This window comes from Trachinotus anak, unplaced genomic scaffold, assembly GCF_046630095.1.
Source record: "Trachinotus anak isolate AG129_WGS33_773 ecotype Australia unplaced genomic scaffold, CSIRO_AGI_Tana_v1 ptg000011l, whole genome shotgun sequence".
Taxonomy (NCBI): Eukaryota; Metazoa; Chordata; class Actinopteri; order Carangiformes; family Carangidae; genus Trachinotus; species Trachinotus anak.
The window spans coordinates 10,916,829-10,942,090 of NW_027273862.1; the positions used below are offsets into that span (position 1 = coordinate 10,916,829).

The 25,262-nt window shown below is 39.3% G+C and overlaps 1 protein-coding gene across 2 annotated transcripts in view; it reads right to left on the reverse strand.

The window, feature by feature from the left end:
• Positions 1 to 25,262, reverse strand: part of LOC139627469 (MAM domain-containing glycosylphosphatidylinositol anchor protein 1) — a 161,738-nt gene that overhangs the window by 61,455 nt on the left and 75,021 nt on the right. For both annotated transcript variants that reach the window (XM_071488245.1, XM_071488243.1), the window contains exons 5-6: positions 2,299 to 2,495; positions 453 to 585 (exon numbers count right to left, since the gene is read on the reverse strand). In XM_071488245.1, the coding sequence (XP_071344346.1) occupies positions 453 to 585; positions 2,299 to 2,495 (330 nt within the window). The remainder of the gene's footprint in view (positions 1 to 452; positions 586 to 2,298; positions 2,496 to 25,262) is intronic.

The following is a 25,262-nucleotide window of genomic DNA, read 5'->3' on the forward strand; positions in this document are numbered from 1 at the left end:
ACTGAATTACAGCTGACGGCCCTGAGATGAGCTCTCAGCAACAGAAAAACAAGACAGATAGACAGTATGACACGCTGGGAGGCAGGCGAGGAGATGGAGAGGCAGAGAGCAAATCTGAGTGGAAAGTCAAAGGGCAGAAGGAAAAACTCATGGAAAGAAAGGAGGACGGAAGAGAGAGAGAGAGATTAAAGGAAGTGAGAAAATGAGAGGATGAAAGGAGAGTGCTATTTCCTGAACAAGTAAAGATGGGGGACCTTTTAACAATGAGAGGAAGAGACAGACAGCAAGAGATTCCTGAGCCAAGACACAGCGAGCGTGCAGAGAAAAGTCAGATGAGATGAAAGACTCAAAGACAGCGAAAGAGAGCGCAAAAGTCAAAGTGAGGAAAAATTGTTGCTTTTGTGAAGGCATGGTCAAGTCCTTTGTTTCTGGAAAACAATCAAACAACTTACTGGTAGCATTTGTGAGCCTGAAGGTGACCGACTTATCTTCAATGTTACACACATTGCGCACAGACACCTGGCAGGTGTAATCAGCAAAGTCCTTGGGTCTTAGGTTTTTCAGCTTCAGTACCTTGGTCTCACCCTAGATGGGACAAAACACACACGGGACAACATCGTGCTAAAACACTACAGTCTTAAAAATATTTTACCACACAATGCTTTATGTTATTAATATGGCAGACACATTTTAATCTAAACATAAATCTAATACTATCACTTTGTCATTACATAACACATACCATTATATCAGCGAGAAAGCTCAAAGCTTTTTATTTTAGTCTTTTCTAAACTGGGTTGTAATCTTGTGTAAAAGTCACTTCAATTTTTGATGAGCTGCAGTGTGATAAACAGGGTCAATGACACACTGAGAAAACACACAAACACACACTAACACACTAACACACACACACACATACACACACACATACACATACACACTCACAAACACAGACATACTGTGTTTCTATTATGCCCTGATTATCAACCAAAGCATCTATCATCTACATATGGAGTAATATGAATGATGAATTTCAAATGGCTTTCACACGAGACGTTCAGGAAAATGAAACTCATCTGGCTGTCAAAATCTGACTGCTTCCACTCTCTCCTGGGCTATTCATGAAACGACTGTATGTAGCTTGGTCTGAGCCCCTCATATAGACGCACATCACTGATGATTTTTCAGATTGAGACTTTGTGTCTGATATTGTATAAGTGTCGATCTGCTACAGTTGGTGATGTTCTATCTCTGTCTTAGACATTCCTGGGAAGAGCTCAGCTGGCTGGCTAATTGAACTCTAGGGGCTCTTGCTTTGTGGCTGACTGATGCCTTGATAAGTGGAGAAAAGGGGAGCACTTGTTTGAAGGCAACAAACGTGCGCTCAAGCTGGAGGACTGTTTATTTTGTTAGCTTGTTGGCTATTGCTGGCTAATTGAACGAGTAAGTGGCCGACTGATGGGAGAGGCCTCTCTGTTGACAGACAAAGTATGATACATACGATGTCTGTTTGTATTTCCTCTTTCAGTATACAGTACATTTTAGAGAAATTTTAAGTCACTGCAACAACATCGAAACACTGACCATCTCCATTCCAGCTTCCATTCTCTAATGGCATATGTGCATGTTACCCCTCAAAATGCTTATCAATACATACTTTCACTTTTATTTTTTCTAAAAAGGATGAGAACCAGTGTGTTTCCAATGAAAAGCAGGACAGAATATTGTAATGTAACCCCACACTTGGCCTTTTGAGCAACACTTGATTGCTAATGTCAATTTAGCTCAACATGCTAATGTAATCCCTCACAATACACTTTTGCAATTGTGTTTTTTTGAGAAAAAATCCAAACAGAAAACATCCAAACTCTTAAAGCGCTAAATATCACTGTTACTTAAGCCCCCACCACTTCAACATTTGGAGAAATTCACAGCTTGACAGACCTGCTGCACCAAGTCAAGGTTAAAGCTTCTGAGCAATTGCTGTTCAGAAAGGCGCTTTGTAAAGAGTTGTGCAATTCATATGACCCTGAAGTTCCTGGGTTATAACCATATTGCTCTTAGAGTGTAAAAACTGGATCTTTAATACAGATAGTAAGAAAAAAACTAAAAAAAAAAAGAACTAAAAAAAAGCAGGAGAGAGAGTTAGAGTGATTTTTGTCCTGAAGAGAGAGAGGATACAACTTCAGAGTGGAGGAGAATACAGTTCTGTGGGGAAGAGATTTTGAGAGGCACAGAAAGCAGACTGCAATTGCACACCTGGCAGTGTGTCTGTGCTGTGTATGTGTTCATGTGTACCTGAGTGTAAAGTGGCTCATAAATGTCCACTCCGTTGTCCTTGCTCTGTTCGATGAGCATGCTCCCACGCTTCCAGATGAATCGTGCGGGAGGGTTGGAGTTGACGGTGCAGCGGAGAAACACCGTCTTCTCCTGGTAGTAACTGCCACGCACATCGCTGATGGTCTGGTGCACCGTCAGAACTGGTGTGTCAAGGTCTGCAAGGCACAGCAAAGAAGCAAAAAATAACAATATGATGAATCAGATATTGCTTCAGGTGGTGATTACTGGCCATAGCACCCCAGAAACCTGTTCATTAAGGTTTTATTGTGCAACAAGAAGAGGAAAGAAATCACACTTTGTACGGTTTTAAAGGAGTGAAAATAGCCTCTAGTCTGAATGATGCTGAATGTTTTCTCTGCAAAACATTGGTGATATTATGTGTGGCAGGGATGAGATTTGGTAACTGGAACACAACTGTAAATAAGCCCAAACAAGTGCTGTTTGTTGGCTGAATGGCTCACCCACACTGACCAAAGCGATCCAAACACTTGCCTATGGATCACAGCTTCTAACGAGCACAAGATGTCCAAACAATCCGTACATTTTGCCATTTCCCTCTCTAGCTGTGACTCTCACACACATTACATTTATATATTTTTTCTGCCTTTTTTTTTTTATCTCTTTCCCCTGACTTGCCTAGTTTTCCTCTGCATTTCCTTCACAGGAATGTCATCTCCCGTTTCCTCCAGTGGATAGGATTTCAGCTGCTGTCCCCTGGTTTCTGCCATCTCTCCAAAACTCACTGCCACTTTCACTCCTCGTCACCATCCCTGTCTCTCGATCCCCTCCTCCTTGCTCCTTGCCTCTATCTCTTACAGGGCAGAGTTGTGTGTAATCTCGATTCTTTGCAGCCTAATTGGACTGTTGCGGACTTCAAACATCATAGAAACAATTTCCAGCAACACCAGAGTAGGCTTTTGCTCCCTTTTCCTGCCTTTCCATTCTACCTCTCTCCTTCCTTCTCATTTCTGCTTTTCTCTGCTCCTGCCTCTCATTTCCTTTCTCCTGTGTCAAGCTCTCTAACCTGCTATACACTTATACAAAGAAAAGATGAGATGTGAGTGTAACTACTACGTTCTTTGGTACCATCAAATGTGAGCATAGCTGAGCCCATATGATGGAGGAAGGAGGGTGGTATTTATTGTGTTTTGGGTTGGAGAGAAACAATGTGTGGATAAGCATCCTAGATTTTTGAGAATGCTGTTGATAAGGGCACAGCTGTCACACAAGGGCTGTGTCACACACACACACACACACACACAGGCATATGCATGCATACATACTCACATCTGGACCCACATCAAAGTGTGTCCAGCCTCAGCACAGCATCAGAGCACTTTTGTGGTTTGAAGTTTAGCGCTCTGCGACTGACTGGCACTTAAACACAAGATGAGATTTTTTCCAGACAAAAGGTGAATCACAGGAATTTGACTAAATCATGTGATGCACTACCTTGCATACTTTAAAGCTAGGTACATTTCACTGTGTGAACCTTGCCTGAATGTCTTGGGAAAGAAGAGTAAGGATGGGTCAGCACTGAAACGACATCTTTTTAAAGAAAAAAATAAAAGGAGCTTTTTTAACATTTGCTGAAGAGGTTTCACTTTACATTTCTGTCTTTTCTGTTGTTTTGAATATTCTCACTCTGTTGCTGTATCTCAATTCAGGGGCTGCATCCTTGGCCACTGTTTTATTTGCCAAGTCTCTTTTTTAAAAGTGACTCATCACTGGTGTTCATTGACTCTTGGGATAGGTTAGGCCACAAAGGAGCCACCTCTTAGATTCTTGGTTTCCTGGCTGCATTTGAAGGAGCCTTCGGAATTTGACAGCCTTGTTGTGCTGCTGTGATGCAATCTGTCTTCAAATCCTGCATTTGAAGGATGCAGCCCCTGAATTGAGACACACCTTGTTTAAATAAAGATGGACATAGCCTCTTTGACATCAACCATAGATTTCTGCAGACTGGTTTTGAAGTTCAGAGAGACTCTAAGCTAATCCAAAAATGGGTGGGACACATATGGAGGCGAGACTTTGGTGCATGACAGTTTGTGGCAAGCATACGCTCAGCCACTTGTCACTCAAAGTGGCACGCCCTCAGTTATGCGTAACTTTCAGTCTTAATAAAATTCAAATTGGTGAAATAATGAAAACTTCACTTGCCACAAAGGGGGAAATTAGCTATACAGACCAAAACTGTTTTTTTTGTACCAGGGTAAACATGTTTATTTGTCCCGTAAAGTTATGCATTTTAACATGGGAGTCTGTGGGAATTAAACCACTTTTAGAGCCAGGCTCAAGTAGCCGTTCAAAGAACTGCAGTTTTTGGGACTTAAGTGTTGGCCTCACTTTTCAGCCCCGGAGGTTGCTGCTTGGTTACTTGATACATGTGTGAAAACGGGTAATACTGGCTATGCCACAGCTAAACAGATCAGAGCTTGAGTGTGGCGAGTGTGGTTTAAACATCAGCGTTACCTGCTTAACATTTACATGTTAGCATTGCCAGTGTGAGCATTTGTTAGCATGCTGATGTTAGCTCAAAGTAAATCCTCACAGTACAGCTAGCATAGCTGCAGTGGTGGTAAAAAAAAAAGTCTTTGTTGTGCTTTTGAGCTACTGAGCCTATTGTAAATTAGTTTACATTTCCATCTTTTGTCAAATATTGTCAAATAGAACAAATGGCATGAAACAGTCATTATCGTGTCCAAAAAGAAAAAGATGTGGAGCAGAAAAAACAAAAATCTTGAGCTTTATACACTGTATCTGACATGGCTAAGCTGGTTACTCTTAGTGCTATTGTGTATATGTTATTTCAGATTTTCTTTGTGATTCATTTCTGTGATCTGTGAAGTGCTCACCTGTTTCCAACCCTTTCATGTCCCCGTGGACACCATCATTCATAAAATGACAACCCGCAGTTTGGTATAAAAGACCCTGGAAAATAGACAGTGAGGTACCACCAGTCTCTCTAAAAGCCTTTGCCGGCAACCAGCCTTCAAACCTGGGCACTTATTAAAGATATCTGCCTCTTGGTCCTGCCATGTGCATGTGTGTGTGAAGGAGATCTGGCAAAAGAGCAAGCACCTTTGTATACTTGGATTTGTGAATATGCGCGTGTGTGTATTTGTCCAAGACCGGCGCAGGATTTCTGTATGCTTTTCACGGATCATTTGCAGCGCAGGGGGAAGCCTAGCTGACTAAGGCCCCGCTAGTGTTTATGTGCGTGTCAAGAGAGTGAGTGAGCGTGACTATCTGCTGTCACTCTGCCTGTTTCGAGACACTATGGTTGAATCTGAAGAGAGGGGAAAGTGACAGACTGACACAGAGAGGAGCAGATACAGACAGGTAGATTCTCAAGAATATGACACAACTGTAAATGGACAAAACTGTAGAGTCACTCACTCAGAGGTCCACATTGTGCCCTTACAGCCAAGAAGATTTTGACTGCATAGATAGAGTGCCCAAAAATGTATAATATGGCACTTATGGGTTTATATTGAAATGCCAATTTGTAAAAAAAGTTCACTCTGCCAGTATCAACATGGTAAATTTAAGCAGTGAAAAAAAGAAAACAAAACAATCCCACCAGAACACACAAAACTGTGCCGGCTTGCTTTAAACTTTCAAAATTGCTTTACTAATGTCATGGATAAAAACGATGACAATCGTTTTTTTTTTTTCACAACAATTTTTAAAGCTTTTATAATCCAAACTCCCGGGGTGCGTCTAACTTTACTCAGTTTGGGCCCTTAAGTAAATAGAGACACAAGATGAAACTGCAAGTGTACAGAAATACAATATGAAACTTTAATGAAGCTTCTGATTTCCCCAAAGCCCTGCCTTTGTACACAGCTTAGATCAATTGCACTGCACTGCTTTTGTTAGCCACAGCTTTTAATGTACATCTACGCTTCCAAATTTCAAACTGCACTGGGGGCCTGGCATTGTTTTCTGCTTAGAAACACAGTGGTGCTGACACAGAGACATTTCACTGTAGTTGTCCCTTAGAGTGTCGCCCTAAGTTTGGACAAATGCATGTGGCTAAAGCACACAATCAAATTTTATAAAGTTTTGAAACAAATTCTACCCTTTCTTACGTGCTAAATTATCAGTGAATAAAACTGCAAATTTAATGTTTGTACAATGTTATTGTTTACTCTAAGTGAGTCAAGAAAAAGACTGGAAAGACTGGAAAGACATGATAATAATAATACTGTAAAAAGATTAAAGACAGCACACACAATGAAAGTCCCTCACTGGTCACAGTTATGGAGTTCACCTTGGCTGCCTGTATCTTCAGACATTATTACTGACATCTAATCAGACAGAAGAAACAGACAGCTGCTAGGAACTGAAAAACTTTTAAGTCTACAAAATCTAATGCTTTATTTGTGCCAGTTTTATCTACTGCCATTTTAGCTCTTGAACATTTACCAAATGGCAAACACCTTGGTTAAAATCACACTCCATGAATAAATTTTACATAATTTACTTTTTTTTTCTGATAAAGAAACAACTGCAAACCTCTGGTACACTGTCTTATCTGGTTGACACAAATTAATTCAAGAGGGACTATTCAACAGTGTTTCGTGCAGTCCTGATCAGGCGACCAGATTGTGTTAGACCAGCTGACTGTTAATGAAATTTCTTTTTATTAGAAAGGCAAAAACACTGTCAAATAGTTTACTTTTATTTGCTACAAATGTTCTCACACCCCAGTTCATCTGAATTATATTAAAGGGTGATGCTGGAAAGCCTCTTCCACACCAGCATGTGCTACAAAATAACCCAACTTGTTCAGAGTATTCCCTGCAGGTTTGGACAGAGTTCAGATTTGGTCAGGTATTCCAATTATGTTTGTTCTTGAAAATGATGTTTGTTGTTTTAATACAAATTTCAAAGCAAACTAACTAGCAGAAAGAAACACTCCAGTACAGATGTTGTTTACTTGTTATCTGAGGAATCGGATGATTAGAACTGTGGTCAGAATTACAAACTCTGAACAAATGCAGTAAACCCAGTGGGGAGAATGCTTGGGAACAAAAGCATAGCATAGCTTTCTTTTGTGTTTTCGACCTCCAGACCTTTTTAAGTTTATCTGCTGTATCTCCTAATGGTTTCAAACTGTGTTCCAAACCTCTTAACAAAGTGCAATAGTTTAAAGTTTGAGTGGTAGATTGAGTGATTTAATTTAATTATAACAATAAACTTTATTTGTATAGCACCTTTAAGACAAGAAATGTGCTTTAAAAAAGAAATGAATTGCACAATGTGCATCACATGAGTGTTAAAAACATTAATGTAAAATGAGATGGAATAATAATAATAGAATAACAGAAAAAATAATGACATGAAGAAACTATTAAAATAAGCAGACTCAAAAAATGTCTGCACACCATCAGTTCATCATGATGGTCCCTCAAAACCCTTTCTGAAAGAACTGAAGGAGCCATGGCAATGATGGAAACAGAGATTTACTCAGAAGCAATCCATCCTAGCGGTCAGGGTTGACCGAGTGTGTTTTTGTAACAAGTTGACCTCTGCTGGGTGCTTTCCTCTGCTGTAGGATGCCCTGGACTCCAAATCCTCTTTGATTTCCAATAACATGTCCTGTACTCTAATAGCTCTCCAGGAGTAGACGGCCATTAGGGGACCAAAGAGAAGATGACAGGTTCAATTGAGTGTGAGCGTGCAGTGAAGGAGAATAAGGTGTGGTGTGATGCTTCTGTGCGGAGTGGTGCACATCTGTGAGGGCGGTTGGGTGACGGGATATGATTGTGTATGTAACAATATCTATGTTCAGTATCTATTGTGCAACATAGAACGACAAATGTATTATCCCAGTAAACAACTGTGATCACTGTAATTCACTGAAGGTCAGTGCAGAATATATTATCAATTTGCAAAATAATAAGTCAGAAAGAAAAAAGGGCACATAAACAAATTATTAATGTTAAACACATGCAGTCCATTTTCCATTCAGCAAAGAGCAAATGGGCGAATAGTTGAGTTGCTTACACACAAAGCACAGGACTGATCAAGGAGTTTTTTTTTTCTGCAAAGCCATGGAAAGGTTTAACTCTCAGCTGCTGCACACTTCTTTTCTGTCTGACCCTGGACAAGCAAATAACATTTCCCCAAAAGGATAAACAAGACTAAGTGTCTACAGCCATGCCAGCAGCTCTGTGTGGCTGTTTTCACCAACAGTGGTGCTGTGAGGTGAATGCTATCGAAAGCATGCTAACATGCTGATGTTTAACAGGCATAATGCTTATCATGTCCATTAATTTAGCATCTTCACATGCTGAAATTTGCTAATTGGTACACAGTACCACAGAGTACAACATCAGGATAATGTCATTAGTTTTGCAGGTATTTGGTCAAGTGAGGAGATTGCGTCGGTTATTACTATTCATCCTCTGGAAACTATGAATGTTTGAGAAATGTCATTTTGGAGCAAACTAAAGGAGATTGTCATCCAGAAAAGTAATCTTAGAGAAAGATTTAAAATGAGTGCTTTAAATTAAGTTGTGTCATTTCTGAGTAAATTCATTTGGAATTCACTATATGTACAGATCGTTACAGGGCATTTCTGCAAAGGTATAAGCCAGTATGTAAACTTCCGGGTCACTTCAGGTGGCCTCTTCAAATCAGCCTTCAAGTAGCACGAACTGTAAGAATTCTAAAGATCCATATTACACATACATTACATCTTTTTATTTTTAGCTAATTAGTTAGGCCCAGGATGTGTCAAACTCTGGACAAGAGATTAAGTGGAAATATGAAAAAGACATTTAAATGCCAACTGAAGTAAGAGGTAGAAGAAGGAAGTGAAAATTCAGTTTCTTAACCTTGAGATGAAGGGAACTTGGGGTTTTCTGTTCCAGAAATGGAGATCACTTTAACTTTGAGTCAGTTACCATGGTAACTTACTCTGAAGCTAACCTGCTCACTATGAGTTTCTGTCTCCGCTCCTCCCGTCGCACTTTCAGAAGCTGTTGACATGGCGCGTCATTTCCTCATTGTCCGCATCAAAGTTCAGGAACATACAAGCAAACATACAAGTGAACAAACATGTCAACAATGTAGACTATTCCAGGGAAATAACACGGGGACGGCACCAGGCTTCAGCTTTCTTCTGCCTCTTACTTCAGTTTGCTCAGTGACCTCTTCTGGTTCAAAATGTCGAGATTGCAATTCAAATCAAAAGGTTTTGTTATCCAGTGTCAGTGATTGACCTCAAATAATGATCAAATCTATCCAAACAGTGTCAGAATAGCACCTACTTTTCTTCACTTGTACCGTATCTAACCTGTGGACTTTTATCTACTTTAAAGATAAACAGAGATGTAAGTATGCATCCAAATATTCTTATTATCAGCATGTTCACCTGTAATGGTCAAAAACAACAGTTACTGATTATAAAAATTATAAACATAAAAACATAACAAAGAATGCTTTTGACAGACATTTGAGGGTAATAAAAACTGATGCATGACAACTGAAAGGCCTCAGAAATGTTGAGTTTCTCTGGAAGAAAACAGCTGTCCACTAAAAAACTGTTTCTATAGACAACAGACTCCAAGTATATTTCCGTCTGCATTAATAAGCGATCATCACACCAACTACAGAAAAAAAACAACTCTATTTTCTCTCTCTCTCTCTCTCTCTCTCTCTCCTGTGACTCTCTCTCTCTCACACAGATTGAAAACACATTCTTATAGGCTATCAACCACGCACACTAACACGTGTGTACATAGCCACACACACAGTGAGAAAAGACTGCGCATATAGAGAGGCATGAACAGAGGCAGACTTGCCGTTTGATCCAGCTTCGCGTCTCGTCAATTATTCAGCATTCTGCTCATAGACATTGCCTTAAAGACGACATAAAAAATGCACGAGGCCCACATTTGGAAATAAGGAGAACATTGCCTGTGTTTAAAGTGCAATGTTCAAAAGTAAAGATTGATTTAGGTTTATTTTTTCATTTATTTTATTTTTTCGTGGTTTCATTTTGTTTTTTTTACCCCACAAATCATGGGTTTGTGTCCCTCTACCTTCGTTGATGCTTCAGTCTTTAGGCCATAAGGTCAAATGATAGAAAAGAAAACAGATGACATAAGACACCTTTGAAACCTTTCCAACAAAATTGTGATTTTTGCATACAATCAAAGGAATTTGATCTATGTTTTTGGAGCTATGACTGTCAGCAGTGTGATCTGTCTATACCCTCTAAAGAAGGAAAAACTATGAATACCAGTGGGGTCCTTTTATACCGAACACAGAGGGAAAGGTGTGTGTATGTGGGGGGTGAACACAATTAATCAGGAGTAATAAAGTATTCGGCTACTAAATGTTCTTTCTGTGAGTTTATAAGATTGTCTAAATAAGTTTGGTGAATTTGTTTAACACATGTAGACAGTAGCGAGAAGCCACTTGGCTCTACTGACTGTTGTGAAAGAGAGAGACATGCAGGCTGTGTTTGAGGTTAATTTTTATCTTAGTTATTTTTGAAAAATTCTCATCAGTTGCCTTATTGTAAAGCTGCTGTTACATTTTCCTGTGCATATGACTCTTTACTTTGGCTGCAGTCATCCTTTCACTTTCCTAATAATTACAAAGAATCTGAAGAACACTGCAGTTTATATATAGTATCTATCATCCTGTGTTACATCTTGTATTGGGTTTAACAACAAGGTACGGGAGCCTGTGTTAAGAGGAATTACACAATGCGCCTTCTCCCAAACTAACACTTACGAATTTGCTGAAAATGGCGTATTTTCGTTGAGCCAGCGCGTTATGTACAAGCCTTAATTATGCTTTTGTCAGCAAAGAGCCTGGGAAATGGTATTAAACATTCATGATGCAGTGACTCCATTATTTTAAGCCATAAAAAGACTAATTTGGGCATGATTATTTACTGTGAGTGTGACACTAGAGCTGCACAGCAGTGCTGAGGGCAAAGAGGGTGTTAAGGGACAAAGAGGCATAGTTCACTCACTTAGCTTCCAGGCTAGAACAACGCACATGCAGACTCACATAAAGGCACATACAGTTATGCCGTAAAATGTGCACATACATCTAGACATGCATATGCCTACACACAAGTATGCACTCACCAACAAACACACATACAAACTCCTCCAGGCCAAAATTGCACATGAATCCCAGTTCCCTCGCTGCAGCCCAGAGGGCAGAAAGGTGAAAGTCCTTCCGTGTCCCTGCAAGTGCCTTCTGAAGTTATCTATGACGAGCAGAGCGGATAAAGAATGCCCCTCTTACTCCTTCTGTGGTCACGTGGATGTCCAGGTCATGGTGCAGCAGCTGGGCTCTTTGCTTTACTGTGTACACGTGTTTTGATGACAGGTTTGAGAAAAGAGCGCAGTGAGATAAAGAGTCAAGTGTAGCTGTGCTTTAAAGTTGGCAAAAGAAACACAAATTTGTGGGCACAGCCAGGCGACAGATGTGTAGTACCTAACCCTTTGGCTTGCTGCATATTTAATTAGCTTTGGTGCACCCAGGGCACTGCAGACCACAGCAATATAGTGTATGGAGAACACATATGGACACACACATAATATAGGCTGTTGTTGCTCTTAAAATTATTAAATTGCTTGTGTTTTATTGTGTTGTGTTGTGGGACAAACACTACACTCAGGGGCAATCTGCACAACGCCTTTAATAAAGCAGCTTTAGACCACTTCTGTGAATTCCTGCTCAGGTACTGTAGTGGTATTTTGGCACAACTTCACTTTCATTGTCTCCTGGTTAACATTGGACGGCAAACAAATAAATAAATAAGAGTGAGGACAGTCCCAAGATAACAACAGGCTGGAAAACACTGATTTTTTTGTCATGTAGTTGGACTGAAGAGCACAATTTGGAGAAAGAGAAGTTTTAGACAATGTTAAAGTAAATACTACACTTTGTAAGGTAAGACATGCAGTGAAAATATGTCATGTCGTGTCAAAAAAATCACATCACAGAGGACATTTTATCAAAACAACGAGAGCCAGCCTTTTTACCAGAGCTAGAATTACCGCTCTGCTGTTGTGTGCCTTCACCAACCAGTCAAGTTGCAGTTTATAGCTGTGTCTGTCAAGACTCATATAACATATGTAGTGAAGACTTTAAAGGAATTTACAAAAAATTTATTAAGTTGGTTTTTTTTCTTTATAAAATTGGGATATATAAATAAAGTTGACTTGAGCTTATTAAGTTTTTTGTCTTTGTTCTGCTGTATGTCTACTGTATTGGTGTGTTTTGCTGTCACTGTGAAAAACAAAAACCAAAGTCAGACTCCTTGTATGTGTTCACATGTTTGGCCAATCAAAGTGATTCTGACAGAACACCTAATTGTGACTGCAGACAATGCATGAAATATGCATGTCACTGCAAAGAAGCCACAAATTCTAAAATGTGGATGCATCACACACATCTTCAACCCTACCTTGGGTGCCCAAGAGTAGAGTCACCACTTCAGTATCCAACCAACTGTGAAATATGGTCACAATCTCCCTTCTGTTCCTTAGTTACAGCAATGGATAATGCCTAGAAAAGTGTTTTTGCAGATCATTATGATGTCACAATGAAGTTGATCTTTGACATTTTGATTATAAAATGTCATCATCACATTTAATCCTATTAGACATTTGTGTGAAATTTTGTTGTAATTAGCATATGACTTCTTGAGATATTACCTAAAACAGTCACAGTCACCATGACCTTTGACCTGTGACCGCCAAAATCTAATCAGTTCATGCTTGAGTGAACATTTCTGCCAGATGTAATGAAATTCCCTCCAGGCATCCCTGAGATATCATGTTCACAAGAATGGGATGTGCAGACGTACATATGTACTGACAACCTGAAAACATAATCCAGCCACAGCTGTTGCTGACGCTGAGGCTTCCTGTATCATGTCACAGTAACTGGAAATATAAAGACACGTCAGTGGACGTCATGTAAATAAGTTGAATGGTTTAATAGTACAGGTGATATTGACTAAGTAGAGATGTAACAGTTAGTGTGGTGATGTGCTGCCACAAGCTTTTCTAAAAACATAACTCAATGTCCAGCTCTGTTACCACCTCACAATTAGTTATTCAAGACACTAGAGCAAGGGAATTACGCAATATCTTTACTGTCTTTTAACCAATAACTGACAGGTCAAAGGTTCAGCAGTTCTCAGCTGGAGCTAATAACATCTCTTACCATCATGCCCTCTAGCAAGAAACTGAAATCCCACCTGCTTACTCAATAAATATTCAACAGCTAAAACTGTGAATGTACATCTGAATTTTGCGACAACAGGAATAAAAAAAAAATATATATATATATATATATATATATATATATATAACCCCCCCCCTTTTTTATGCCACTTGAAACAACCTAAAATATAGCTAAGCCTGTTACAGAAGAAGATGACATGACATGATATAACAATTGTAGTCCCAGTTGTCCCATCATGGACCATAAATTGACAATGAGTGTGTAGGTATTACAACAAATGTCTCAGTGGTTCCTCCGACTATATGGCAGTCACATTAACCATTACTTTGGAATTTAATATGTTGCCTTTATGGCCTTCACTGGGCTAGATAGGGTCATAGGTCATGGGGGAGTTTGAGTTTTTCACACTAATGCAATATTACAAATTCAGCCATAGATACTTGTGTCAGAGCTCAATTTACTTGACAAATAACTGTGAAATACTATACATAAATTGGTGCAATATATAAGAGGGACACTAATAGCTGGCAGCGAACGTAAATAGATTTGGTTAAATAAGATGAAACGATGAAATGAAAAGCTACTGAAGCACCCATCACACGGTTATTTAGACAAACACACATACACCAGAGTGATGTTTTGTATGTTAATTTTCATTGCATACACTATTATTTTTGTCCGCTAGTCAACATAGTCTCATAGTCTACTGCTGTTACAGGTGTCTTTGGAATAAAAATTATTGTAAACTGGCCAAATAATTTGTTTCATATCAGTCAATAACTCAGTTTGTGCAAGCCAGTAAGACTGCAGTAACACAAGAGAGACACTGAAATCTAAATGTGTGAGACCTTACTGAAAGAAAAAACCCTGAGTCCATCACTTGCAAAAGTCAAGCTCTACGGTGCAGGATCTACTCGAAACCAATTTTTTAGGAACTGCTCAGAGTAAAACTCTTCACAGAGCTTATTAGGTGACGCTTTGAGGGAGAACAAATGCGCCTGCCTGTTGGCTGTGATGGTTACTGCCTCCTCTCCAATCTGATTTGTGTGGCACTCACTACCACCAGCTCTGCCTGCCCTCAAAAAGTGCTGTGCTAGCCCACTCTTAACAAAATTTAACACCTTATGTTTGTGGTAGTGCACCCACTGGATGCCCATTTCAGATTTTTGCTGGGTTTATTTTCTGGTTTATCTCCTGCTTTCGTTACATTTTTCTTCCAGTTTTTTTGTCCTTCCCTACTTTTTCTACAGATAAGGCCTATTTCCTGAGGCAGGAACACTTTACAGACATGTTTTGAACTGATTTTGGGTTAGGGAGTTTAAGTGTTTTTTTTATTCACTTGCTATTATTCACTTTGGAGTGAGGTTAAAGGTTTAAATTATTCTTTTTGCACAAAAATCAATTCCTGGGTATGAGGAAAAATATTTTTCCTGTACTTTTTGATGAATGAAATTTGGTTTAACCTGTTTTCAGTGGTTTGATGTAATGGATTTCTCACATTCACTACAATAAAAAAACTGTCGGTGTATCTAATAAATAGCATGTTATGCATATACTGTATGTATGCTGGTATATAATATGTTAGTGCTTTACAATGCAATGAAAAAGACCAGGTAATAGCTCTTTCACAGCCAGCTCCATTCCTTCCATCACTATACTTTGTTCCTCAGCTCATTTCTCCTTCTCTTCCACACAGCTAGATTTTTTGTCATTAAATATGTGCTTGCAGGTGATGAAAAATAAAATCTGGGCTGACCTGCTTCTACAGGTGATGATGAGATTGGTTTATTTCTTGGATTTATTATGTCTTTATCTGATGTCATATCTGGCAGTTTTCTTGTTCTTTTCACCTTTTCACTTAGGTGCACTGTAGATTTTACAGATGGAGTCACAAAAGTAAACTGTTCTTATACTAGCAATTGCTTTCTTTGTTCCCATAATATTTTTCTGCATTTTTCTAATCTTGGATCTTTTCTATGTTTCATGGCAGTCTAATCCTCTAGTCTCTACCCCTCAGTTTCCATCCTTACCCTATTTCAATTTTTCTATCTGCCGATACTCAGGCTGTGAGCCTGCCCTGGGGCACCTCCCATACTTTATAACACTGCCTTCATTACCCAGCCCACTGCAGCTAGCCATAAATGAAAAACTGAAGATGTGGGAGGACGGAAGGGATGAGTAAAGTAAAGGAGGAAGTATAGGAAAGGAGAAGAAAGGGTCAAAACCTACAGAATGAGTCAATTGTGGAAGAGATAGTAAGGGTAGAGATGGAGCAAGAGAGATGGAGAGTGAGTGAGGATGAGGGTGAGCAGGAGGTGCAGTACACTGAGACAGACTAAAAATCAAAAAAAAAAAAAAAAAAAGAGGAAGAGCAAAGCCATAAAACTCTAAGTTGGAAGTTATTGGAGACTGGCTGGATGAAAAATGCCATGATCATAAAATAATATTAGAATTGGCCTGGCCTTATGGCGTTGATGAATACAGATGCTGCCCAGCGGGGTCTTGGGCTAGGGGGAGCTGGCTAATTTGAACAGCCATCCTACCTGTGAGGGCGGTAAAAAAGTATTATACGAAATTAAATGAAAGGTTCACTGTCAGTTGTCTGGTTTATAGCCCCGCATTTCCATCTCATAGCCGGTTTAGGTGTCAGACAGAAGATCCACTCACTAAGAATAGCTACCAGCAGGGGAGTTAGCCATGTGTGCAGGATTTATCGTTAATATCCCTAAATTGAACTACCAAGCGGAGCAGATATGGGCCCGCTGCAACTTTAAACAAACATGATGCATTACAAGAATCAGACCTTGTCTCAACCTAGCACATTGAAGTTAGAGCTTATTTTACCCTCATCTCATCTCAGCACATCGTCAATAATTGGCCCAGTACATTGATGACAGCTGAGTGAAAAGGGACTAGCTGAAATCTGATCAGCTGTATTGACTGGATGCTATTGAAAAGACAGCTGGGCATCTTGATTACTGCAACTTCATGGTAATGCCATTTTATTACATTTGAATTGGGTTTACAGACGGCCATCAGCAAACCATGAGGTCATTTTGTTCACAGGGGAAGTGAATGAAATGAAAATTACTCTCTTTAATGCCTTTCACGAATGATCAATGGTAAAATTTCTGCTGAGCAAAAGTAGATAAATTACGCTTTAGGAAAACAAAACTGATATACAGTATAGCATGTAATCTATGTAATGCTAATGAAGTGGTGCTGTTGTCATACCAGGTGATGCTGGAAATTTGTATGTGTAATGTTTCTCTTTAAGTGCCAAATTAAAGAATGCCTGCACCAGTAACATATTTCTACAACAGATGCTTGAATTGCACATTACTTAAAATGTTAATTTATAAAACACAACAATATTAATGAAATGTTTCTCCTCTAACATGTCTTTCTCTCAGTTTCTCTCCTTTCTTTTATGACTGTCCGTCTCTCTCTTACATTGTCAGCATCCCAGGAATACCACCATGAACCACTTGATTTATCCTTCATTCCAGTGTAATGGTTATTTTCCTTGAGAAAAATATCAGTGTGTGCTACAGCGGCCAGTGATAAGGTCAAGATAATTTCAAGCCTGCACTGCCTTGTATAACCTTCATAGAGAAGAGAGAGTCAATAAATAAGGGATGAAAAAACAAAGGGGAAGGAGAAAAACACATTTTAGATAAAGCCAGCCCAACGATGGGGACAAGTGGAGTGGTCTTATCTCCGCATGGTTTGCAGGACACCTTATAACCAAACCATAGTTCACCCTATTGCATGTGTGCACCCACAATGTGCTTAAGGTGGTTGCTACTAAATGCTTCAGTCTTTTTTTGGGTGGCTTGGTCCGGTATTATTTTGTGTAAAATAAAAAGAAAAAAAAATGTTTTAAAATATGAAAAAAATTCAATGAATTAAATACAACTGCACAATTCTTAATTGTGCCGTATTTAGTTTTTTGTCTGCTACATTTACACGTGGCTATTTCTGTCTCTGAAGATATCACACCCTCATAAATTCTTTTACATTGCTCTACCTCTCCCTGCGTGTCTCTTTATAAATATCTGACAGTCAGGTTTTGTTATCAGTAAAACACAGTTTTGTTATCTTATCTACACCCAGTAAAATGATATAAAAGCCTTACCTTACTTTACTATGTATGAGAAATTGGCGTACTGCAATAGAAAAAATTCACATTCCTCCTGGCCATTTTTAATGCCTAAATCTATAGTGTGATGGTTGCAACATCACAATGGCTTGCATAATCTTTTAGGTATTGTCTATTATAATTTTTACAGTTTTTCTTTTTGTTGGGTTTACCACTCTGCAGCTGTGCTCCACATTATACGGCATTTCTAGGCTTTCTTCCTTTTTTCTTTTCTCTTTTTCCCTCCTCTTCCCACTCTCTTTTTCAACATTCCCTCCTTGCTGTTTTACCTCTCTCCTTCCTTCATCCTCCCTTCCACACCATACCTTTGGCTTTGTCAAACACACTTTATGTTAAACAAAGCCTTCAAACAGCAATGCTCTTAAAAGAGTTAACTGTGATGTAGTCCCTTAGTGCATGGGGGTGGGGATGTAGGTGACCCCAAACTGTCATGGAAACCCATGTCACATGTAATCAGTGACTCACCATATTCACCCACCGGGAACCTGGGGTGAGGAAACTGGAGGGAGATTTGCGATGGGAAGCACACTGTTGTCGGTGCACGCATGCATACATACAGTCACTTAAACTCATTCTATCAAAATCTCCTAATTTTACATATTCATAGAGGGATGTAAACATACATGTACAAACACAAGCTTGCACACACACGCACACACACACACACACACACACACACACACACACACACACACACACTACAATAGCTCGCCCATGCACTGTACTCACAAATCAACCATCCTGCCTCTGTTCAAATTGCAAGGCTGCAGTCCCCTGGAAATGTCTTCATGGTATGGACAGGAACATGTTGACATAAAAAAAAATCTTGTGTGTGGTGATTTACTTGTGAGCATACTCCACAAAGGGGGTTTCAAGTCTGTACCAAGATGGGGAAAATATAGTCTTCGCACAACAGTTCTTTAGACAAAAGGATATATTTCAGGATATGAAATATATCTTTTTGCGAGTCATAGAGATCATTGATTATGTAGATTATGTGTTAACTGATCTTTATATAAAATAATTTAAAGCATTTCAAATACCGTCTCTAATCAGATATGTGACACTGTCAAAATTGAAACTGGCGTTTATGACTGTAGATCGTTAAAAAAAAAATAATAATAAAAAATATAAATAAAAAAACTGTGTGTAGGATTTAGTGGCATCTAGCAGTGAGGTTGCAGATTGCAAATGATTGAATACCCCTTCATCCACCCCTCCCCTTCCCAGCATATAGGAGAGCAATTCTAAACAATTCTTAGATGATTATAAACAACTGAAAACATAATTATTAATACTATATTCCATTTCTGCCGATAGATCCCCCTAAATCCTATACTCTCGTTTAGGCAGAAATTTGTCATGTTTGTTGAGGCGTAAAGAAAGAAAAGCCTTGAGAGACTTCACTGTCTGTAGTTACACTTTCTCAAGTGCTATTAACAGAGACTGTTAGAGCAACCTAAATTATATCGAAAATTTGGGTCAGTTAAAATCTTCTATGTCAAACCAATCTGACATGACTAGATGTTGCCTGAAATTTGGATAAATGAGGCTCCATTGTGACAGTGTAATTGTAACATGTCATATTAAGCATATGTCTGGGAAGTAATGGCAGGCTGATTGTGGTTTGTGCTCATCACATCCATCTGCTCAACCATCTGTCTCGACAAATACAGCTGATTTGCAAGCGAAATATAAAACTTCAAGTTGCACTAATTGGGGACCTTTGATAAGGCTGTGTTAAAATGACCTTATCAATGCAGTGATAAAATGCTCTACATACACAATTCTACACCTGCTATAGGCTAAATTTACATCTACATTGGCTATTGTAGCAATTTCTTTATAAATGCTTCATTGCTGCACTGAAAAACTTAAAGAACCCCTCTGATGAAAACCAAGTTAACATGTCCATATGATGTTTTTATATATAATATATACAGACATATTATGAGCGAAATAAGCAGTCAGTGCCATTACAATGTATGAAGACAGGGGTGGGGGGGCGAAATAAACCAAAACCTTGTCCATACAGAGAGCCAGCTTGCATTAGCACAACCACTAACATTGTGTCAGACACTGGCAGTGTGTGTGATAGTTGTGAAATAACAAACAACATAAACAAATTAATGATGCTAACTATGCCAACTGTTCTGATAAGTCTGCTGGTAACCACTTTTGGTACACAATAGACTCCTCATCTGGTCTGACTGAGGCTCAAACATAACCATCTTGATACACACTGCTCTTTCACTGGTCACCAAAACCTTGTCAGTGCACAGGGCAGTAGTTTGAATTAGCACAGCCACTAACATTGTGTCAGCCACTGCCAGTTACAAGCTAACAAACAAGACATTCAACTACTTCAAACTATGCTTACCACTCCTACATCTTCTAGTCTGACTGAGGCTTAAACATGTGGCTGAGGTGATCAAAGTCTCTCCAGCATCTGCTGGCTACTGGGAAAGCTTATGTTACGGCTGACTCAAAACACAGAACACAATTATGGGCACAACACCATGGTAGGAGTTCCTTGCGTGAGTGTTTATTGAAAATGAATGAATGAATTAAAAAACATACACTGAGAACCCCAAAAGTGCTGCTGTAGCAGGGTGGAGGGAGAGAAAGCTGAACAAAGGATCTGTCTATATAGGCTCAGCCCACAAGCCAGCACAGGTGCTTGTCTATCAGCTGATCAAGCTGGAGCTGAAAACAGGAAACACCAAAACAAAACAGGATGTAACAATAGGAATTTAGGATTACTGTCTTGCGGTTGTATGCCTCCACCAACCAGCCAAGCTGAATAAAATATGGTCACAACCTCCCCTTATGTTCCTGAGTTAAGGTGATGAATAATGTTTTTGCAGAACATTATGATATCACAGGGCGGCAAGGTGACGCAGTGGTTAGCACCTTTGCCTCTGATTTCAAACCCTGGAGCCTTTCTGTGTGCTGTTTGCATGTTCTCCCAGTGCGTGTGTGGGTTCCCTCCAGGTACTCCAGCTTCCTCCCACAGTCCAAAGACATACATGTTAGGTTAATTGGTGACTCTAAATTGGCTGTAGGTGTGAATGTGAGTGTGAATGGTTGTTTGTCTCTATATGTCAGTCCTGCCATGAGGTTCATCGTGACCTACAACTTTGACCTTTGCCAACCAAAATCTAATCAGTTCATCCTTGAGTCCAAGTGAATGTTTGTGCCAAATTTGAAGAAATTCCCTGAGGGCGTTACTGAGATATTGCATTCACGAGAATGGGATGGGCTGACAGATGGACGGACAGAGGGATGGATGGATGGACAACCTGAAAACATAATGCCTCCAGCCTTGGCTGTCATCAGCATGGAGGCACAAAAATCAAACACTGCTGTAAAACTAAAAGAGCCATTTTCTTATAGCAGCAGGTGCTTCAAATTTCATGCTATACAATAGCAAAGTGAACGTTTTTGTCAAAACACTGTTATTTTGCGTGACACTTTCACCCAGAAGCTGACGCATACTGTTCACCTTAATATTCTTAATGGGAGCTAGTGTTAGTGTTAACACTTTATATCACACAGTTTATTGAGGAAATGGCACCTAATTACAGCAGTGTCTGCCTGACTGTCACAGGCTGTTTTCCAGGATGCTCACCCCCAGCCTGTCGAAAGTGAATCAATACAATTCAATACACACAAGAGTGACATACCCTCAGCTGTAGTTACAATAAAGGGCCTCTTAGAGCAGTGCGTGTCAATATTTAAATCTCTTAAAGAAGTTTGTTTGTATTTGGCATTTAAGGATACTGCAGTATTGCCACCTGCTGCTTTCAATATAGTGTTTACCATTCAAGGTCTGTCTTTTAACTGACCAATTAATCCCCTCCAACACAATCACAAACATTAGAGAGTGCAGCCATCCACAGTGCCCTAAAAGTCAGAAAAACATCTGCCACGTGGGGTGGCCACTCTCGGGACTTGCCATCCCATGATATTTCGCTCTTGAAGCCCTGTGTGACTTATGGCTGTATAATTGTCCCAGCTGAATGGTCCTCTAGGGAAACCGAATGACCTCTTACAATAGAAAGGCTAGGGCATGGGCAGGAGAGAGGACATAATTCTTGCATAATGTACTAAGCAATGTGACAGCATGATGTTTAAGGGACAGAGCCACTGATACAGGCTGAAGCTGCAGATGTTCTGGGTAAATGTGAGCACACCACACACACCAGTGTAAAAAGCAAGGGAGAAGTCCCTTTTTTGTAACTGGAACGCTTAATAGACTGAATAACTATTCAGTGGTATTATGAATTCATAACAAAAAATTAACAAACAGCAGAGGTTGTTTTTTTTCTCGCAGTTGCTGTGTATTAAGCCAATTTGGAGAGACCAGCATAGTCTCCAGGGGAATGAGATTTAAAATGGACAGCATACCTTTAAAGGATTGACCTATAGTGGCCCCATTATGGAAATTAGTGTAATTTGTAAGCATAGTTTAATGTGAGTAGTAGATTTTATGGGGTTTTTTTACACTGTTTTATGCTCTGAGAATTAATGCCTTGAAAAGACTAAAATTATGACCTGTAATTATATCACTACTATCAGACAAATTATTATATTTTTTATATCTGTACACACACACACACACACACACACACACACACACACACACACACATACAAACATATATAGGACGCTGGCTCTTGTACAAATCTTTCACACCTTCACTATTGAATATTTTACGTCATGTGCATTTAGTTCAACGTTGTTCTCCAAAGCAGTGGTTCACAACCTCTCCCAACTCATGACCTACTTGAAAATCTCAAAAATGTTGGTGGCGCCATAACAATACAGAGGCCAAATAATGCATTCTCGAAGCACTTTTTATTTTAATTCTAATGACTGAATATTCAAGACTGAACTGAAAGCAGGGGAAGCTAAATGTTTCTTTTTTGTTTGTTGATGCACCATCTGTCTCTTGACTCAATTACTAACCAGCTATCCATTTTTTATACCCCAGTTTTTGCCATGGATGCAATATTTTATGTGCAATCAGACTGAGACGGCAAACAAGTAAACAATGTAATCCGCTGATGACAACATAAAAGTCAGTCATTGGCTGATCACAGTGACTGGCCTTAATACAAGAAAAAAAATGAATGAAAGCAATGAAAGGAGTTTTAAATCATGGTTGGGAACCACTGCGATACAGAAACTTAGTGTACATTGACTTTACCCTTTTATGTGAATATTGCTATCTGTAACATGACAAAAATCTCAGTATTAGTGTGATACAAGGAGCAAGAAAATATCTCTCACATAAGATCAACCTTTTGAGGTTTTAAAAGCAGAGAGGATTTTTCTTTTATATCCTGTTCTCTTTGGTGATCAAAAGAATTGTCAGAGACATTTTACTGTTGTAGTCCATTGGTTTGATCCATATTCCTTTGTACAGAGAAGACCTTCTCTGCAGTTGTGGCTTTCTTGATGTCTCAGTTTGTTCCTCCATCAAGGTTACAGCACACTCGTCAGTGTGTGCTGCCCTGTGCCTCCACCCCCACCTTACACTCCCCCTCTACAACTGTATGCTCACACACAGTGTCTGCCAGCAAGGGAAAATAATTAGGCCAGGGTGGCTGTCTGAAGCATAAAGATCCATTAGTAACAGATCTTACACTTTGCAGGCTCTCTTTATAAAGGTAACTGGGGAGGAATGAGTGGGGCAAATAGAAACTACCAAGTCTCAGAAGGAAAAAACTCCCTCTGTCACCTAAACTGGATTTAAAAGAGAGGACCTCTAGCAGCGTCCATATATGTTAGCAAGCATCGTACAGTTTTCTTACACAAGCCAAGCGTAAGACGTATACGTTTGGCCAAATTGATATTTATCTGTATGCATTCAACAAATTACCATGGAAGGTAATTATTTTTAGAAAATGATGGCTTCCCTTTTCAGGACTCAACAGTTTCTACTTCTGGAACCAACACACCTGCTAACAATTACCAAGATGGACTGAATCAGGGTGCATTTTTAAGGGTGCTATGCTGAAATGCTACTCAATAACAAAATATTAGCTACATACTATGTTTGCACAGGTGCTTTAGTAATTGGAATGTGTCTTCACATGGTAGAAACATGAAATTTATGTAATTGGTTAAATTTAGCATCTTGTTACATGTGTAATTTGTACTATTTTGTATTCTGTGGAAGTTTACTGAGAAAAAAACATACACCATAATAATAAGTATGGTATGATTTTCTAATGAAGATACATGCCAACTGACCCATTTAAAATGAATTATATTGAAGTATGTTGAAACAGCATTCTGCCCAACAGATGTCACATGAAGTATTAACGGTGCAAATTAAAGACAACACTTGACTAACATTTGAGAGGACAGATGGGCACCAAATTAAACAAACATAACACCACAATACATATTCACTGTGTTGTCATTGTGACACTATTACAATGCCAATGATTTCACACACAAAGGTGTGACATACCTTTGTTGTGAAAAGTGAAACATAATGGAAATACAGTAAATGGGAATACATAAAGGAAAGAAAACATGTGCAGCATGATTCACAATGTTTAAATTCACTCATTTGTAATGTGAATATAATTTCAGCAGTGCAATAACATAAAGTATATGTTATCTAAACTGAATCTTTTCTGTTCAGTCTCAGCTCATCATTTAACCCAACACCTTGCAAAATAAATCTACCCACACAGTGCTAATGCGTGACTGCATGCACACACACAAAGATGCACACACAAACACACACACACACACACACACCCACACACACACACATACACGGATACACAGATAGAACAGTGCTGAACGAAATGCATTACTTTTATAATAAACACACCCAGGAGAGGGCTTCCTTTGCCATCAGGGAACTGAATATAACTCCAAGGTCAGTGGGCTTCCATTAGGGATTTATACCATAACAAAGGGCTAATTAATTAGGCCTAATATGAGACTGTGGTTGGATTGTCGACTCTTTTCTTTGTAGGAGATACAATGCAATGAACTGCTGGTCTTTCAGAGGCTATTTCAGGTCAATTTAGTGGGCAAGCTTTGCTGACTTTGCATGCTCCTTTTCATCAGTGCCCTGATACACGTGGCCAGTAAAGCCATGTTACCGCTGAGCAGCTTCACTGGAGCATTTGAGGGTTAAGTGCTTAGATGGCTGATACTGTAATACAAACTTGTTGGCATGGGCCCTATGTGACCACACAACTACTGTTACAATGGTGTTAAGATTTTTGCTATAGCCCTGTTTTACTGTGAGGTGAAGTAATTTCTTCTATTTTGTGAAATTTATTTATTTATTTCTTTTTTTCTTAGCAGATAGCAAACAAAATACAGCATCTCATCCAGACACAAAATAAAATGTCTTGCATGCAGCAGAACACAGACAGGAATCTAACACACCTGGCGAAGAGAACAATGTATAACCATTATACGGAGAGCTTGTCCATGAAAGGAACACAAATCAAATGTGCATTACTACTTACTGCAAACCTATTCCAAA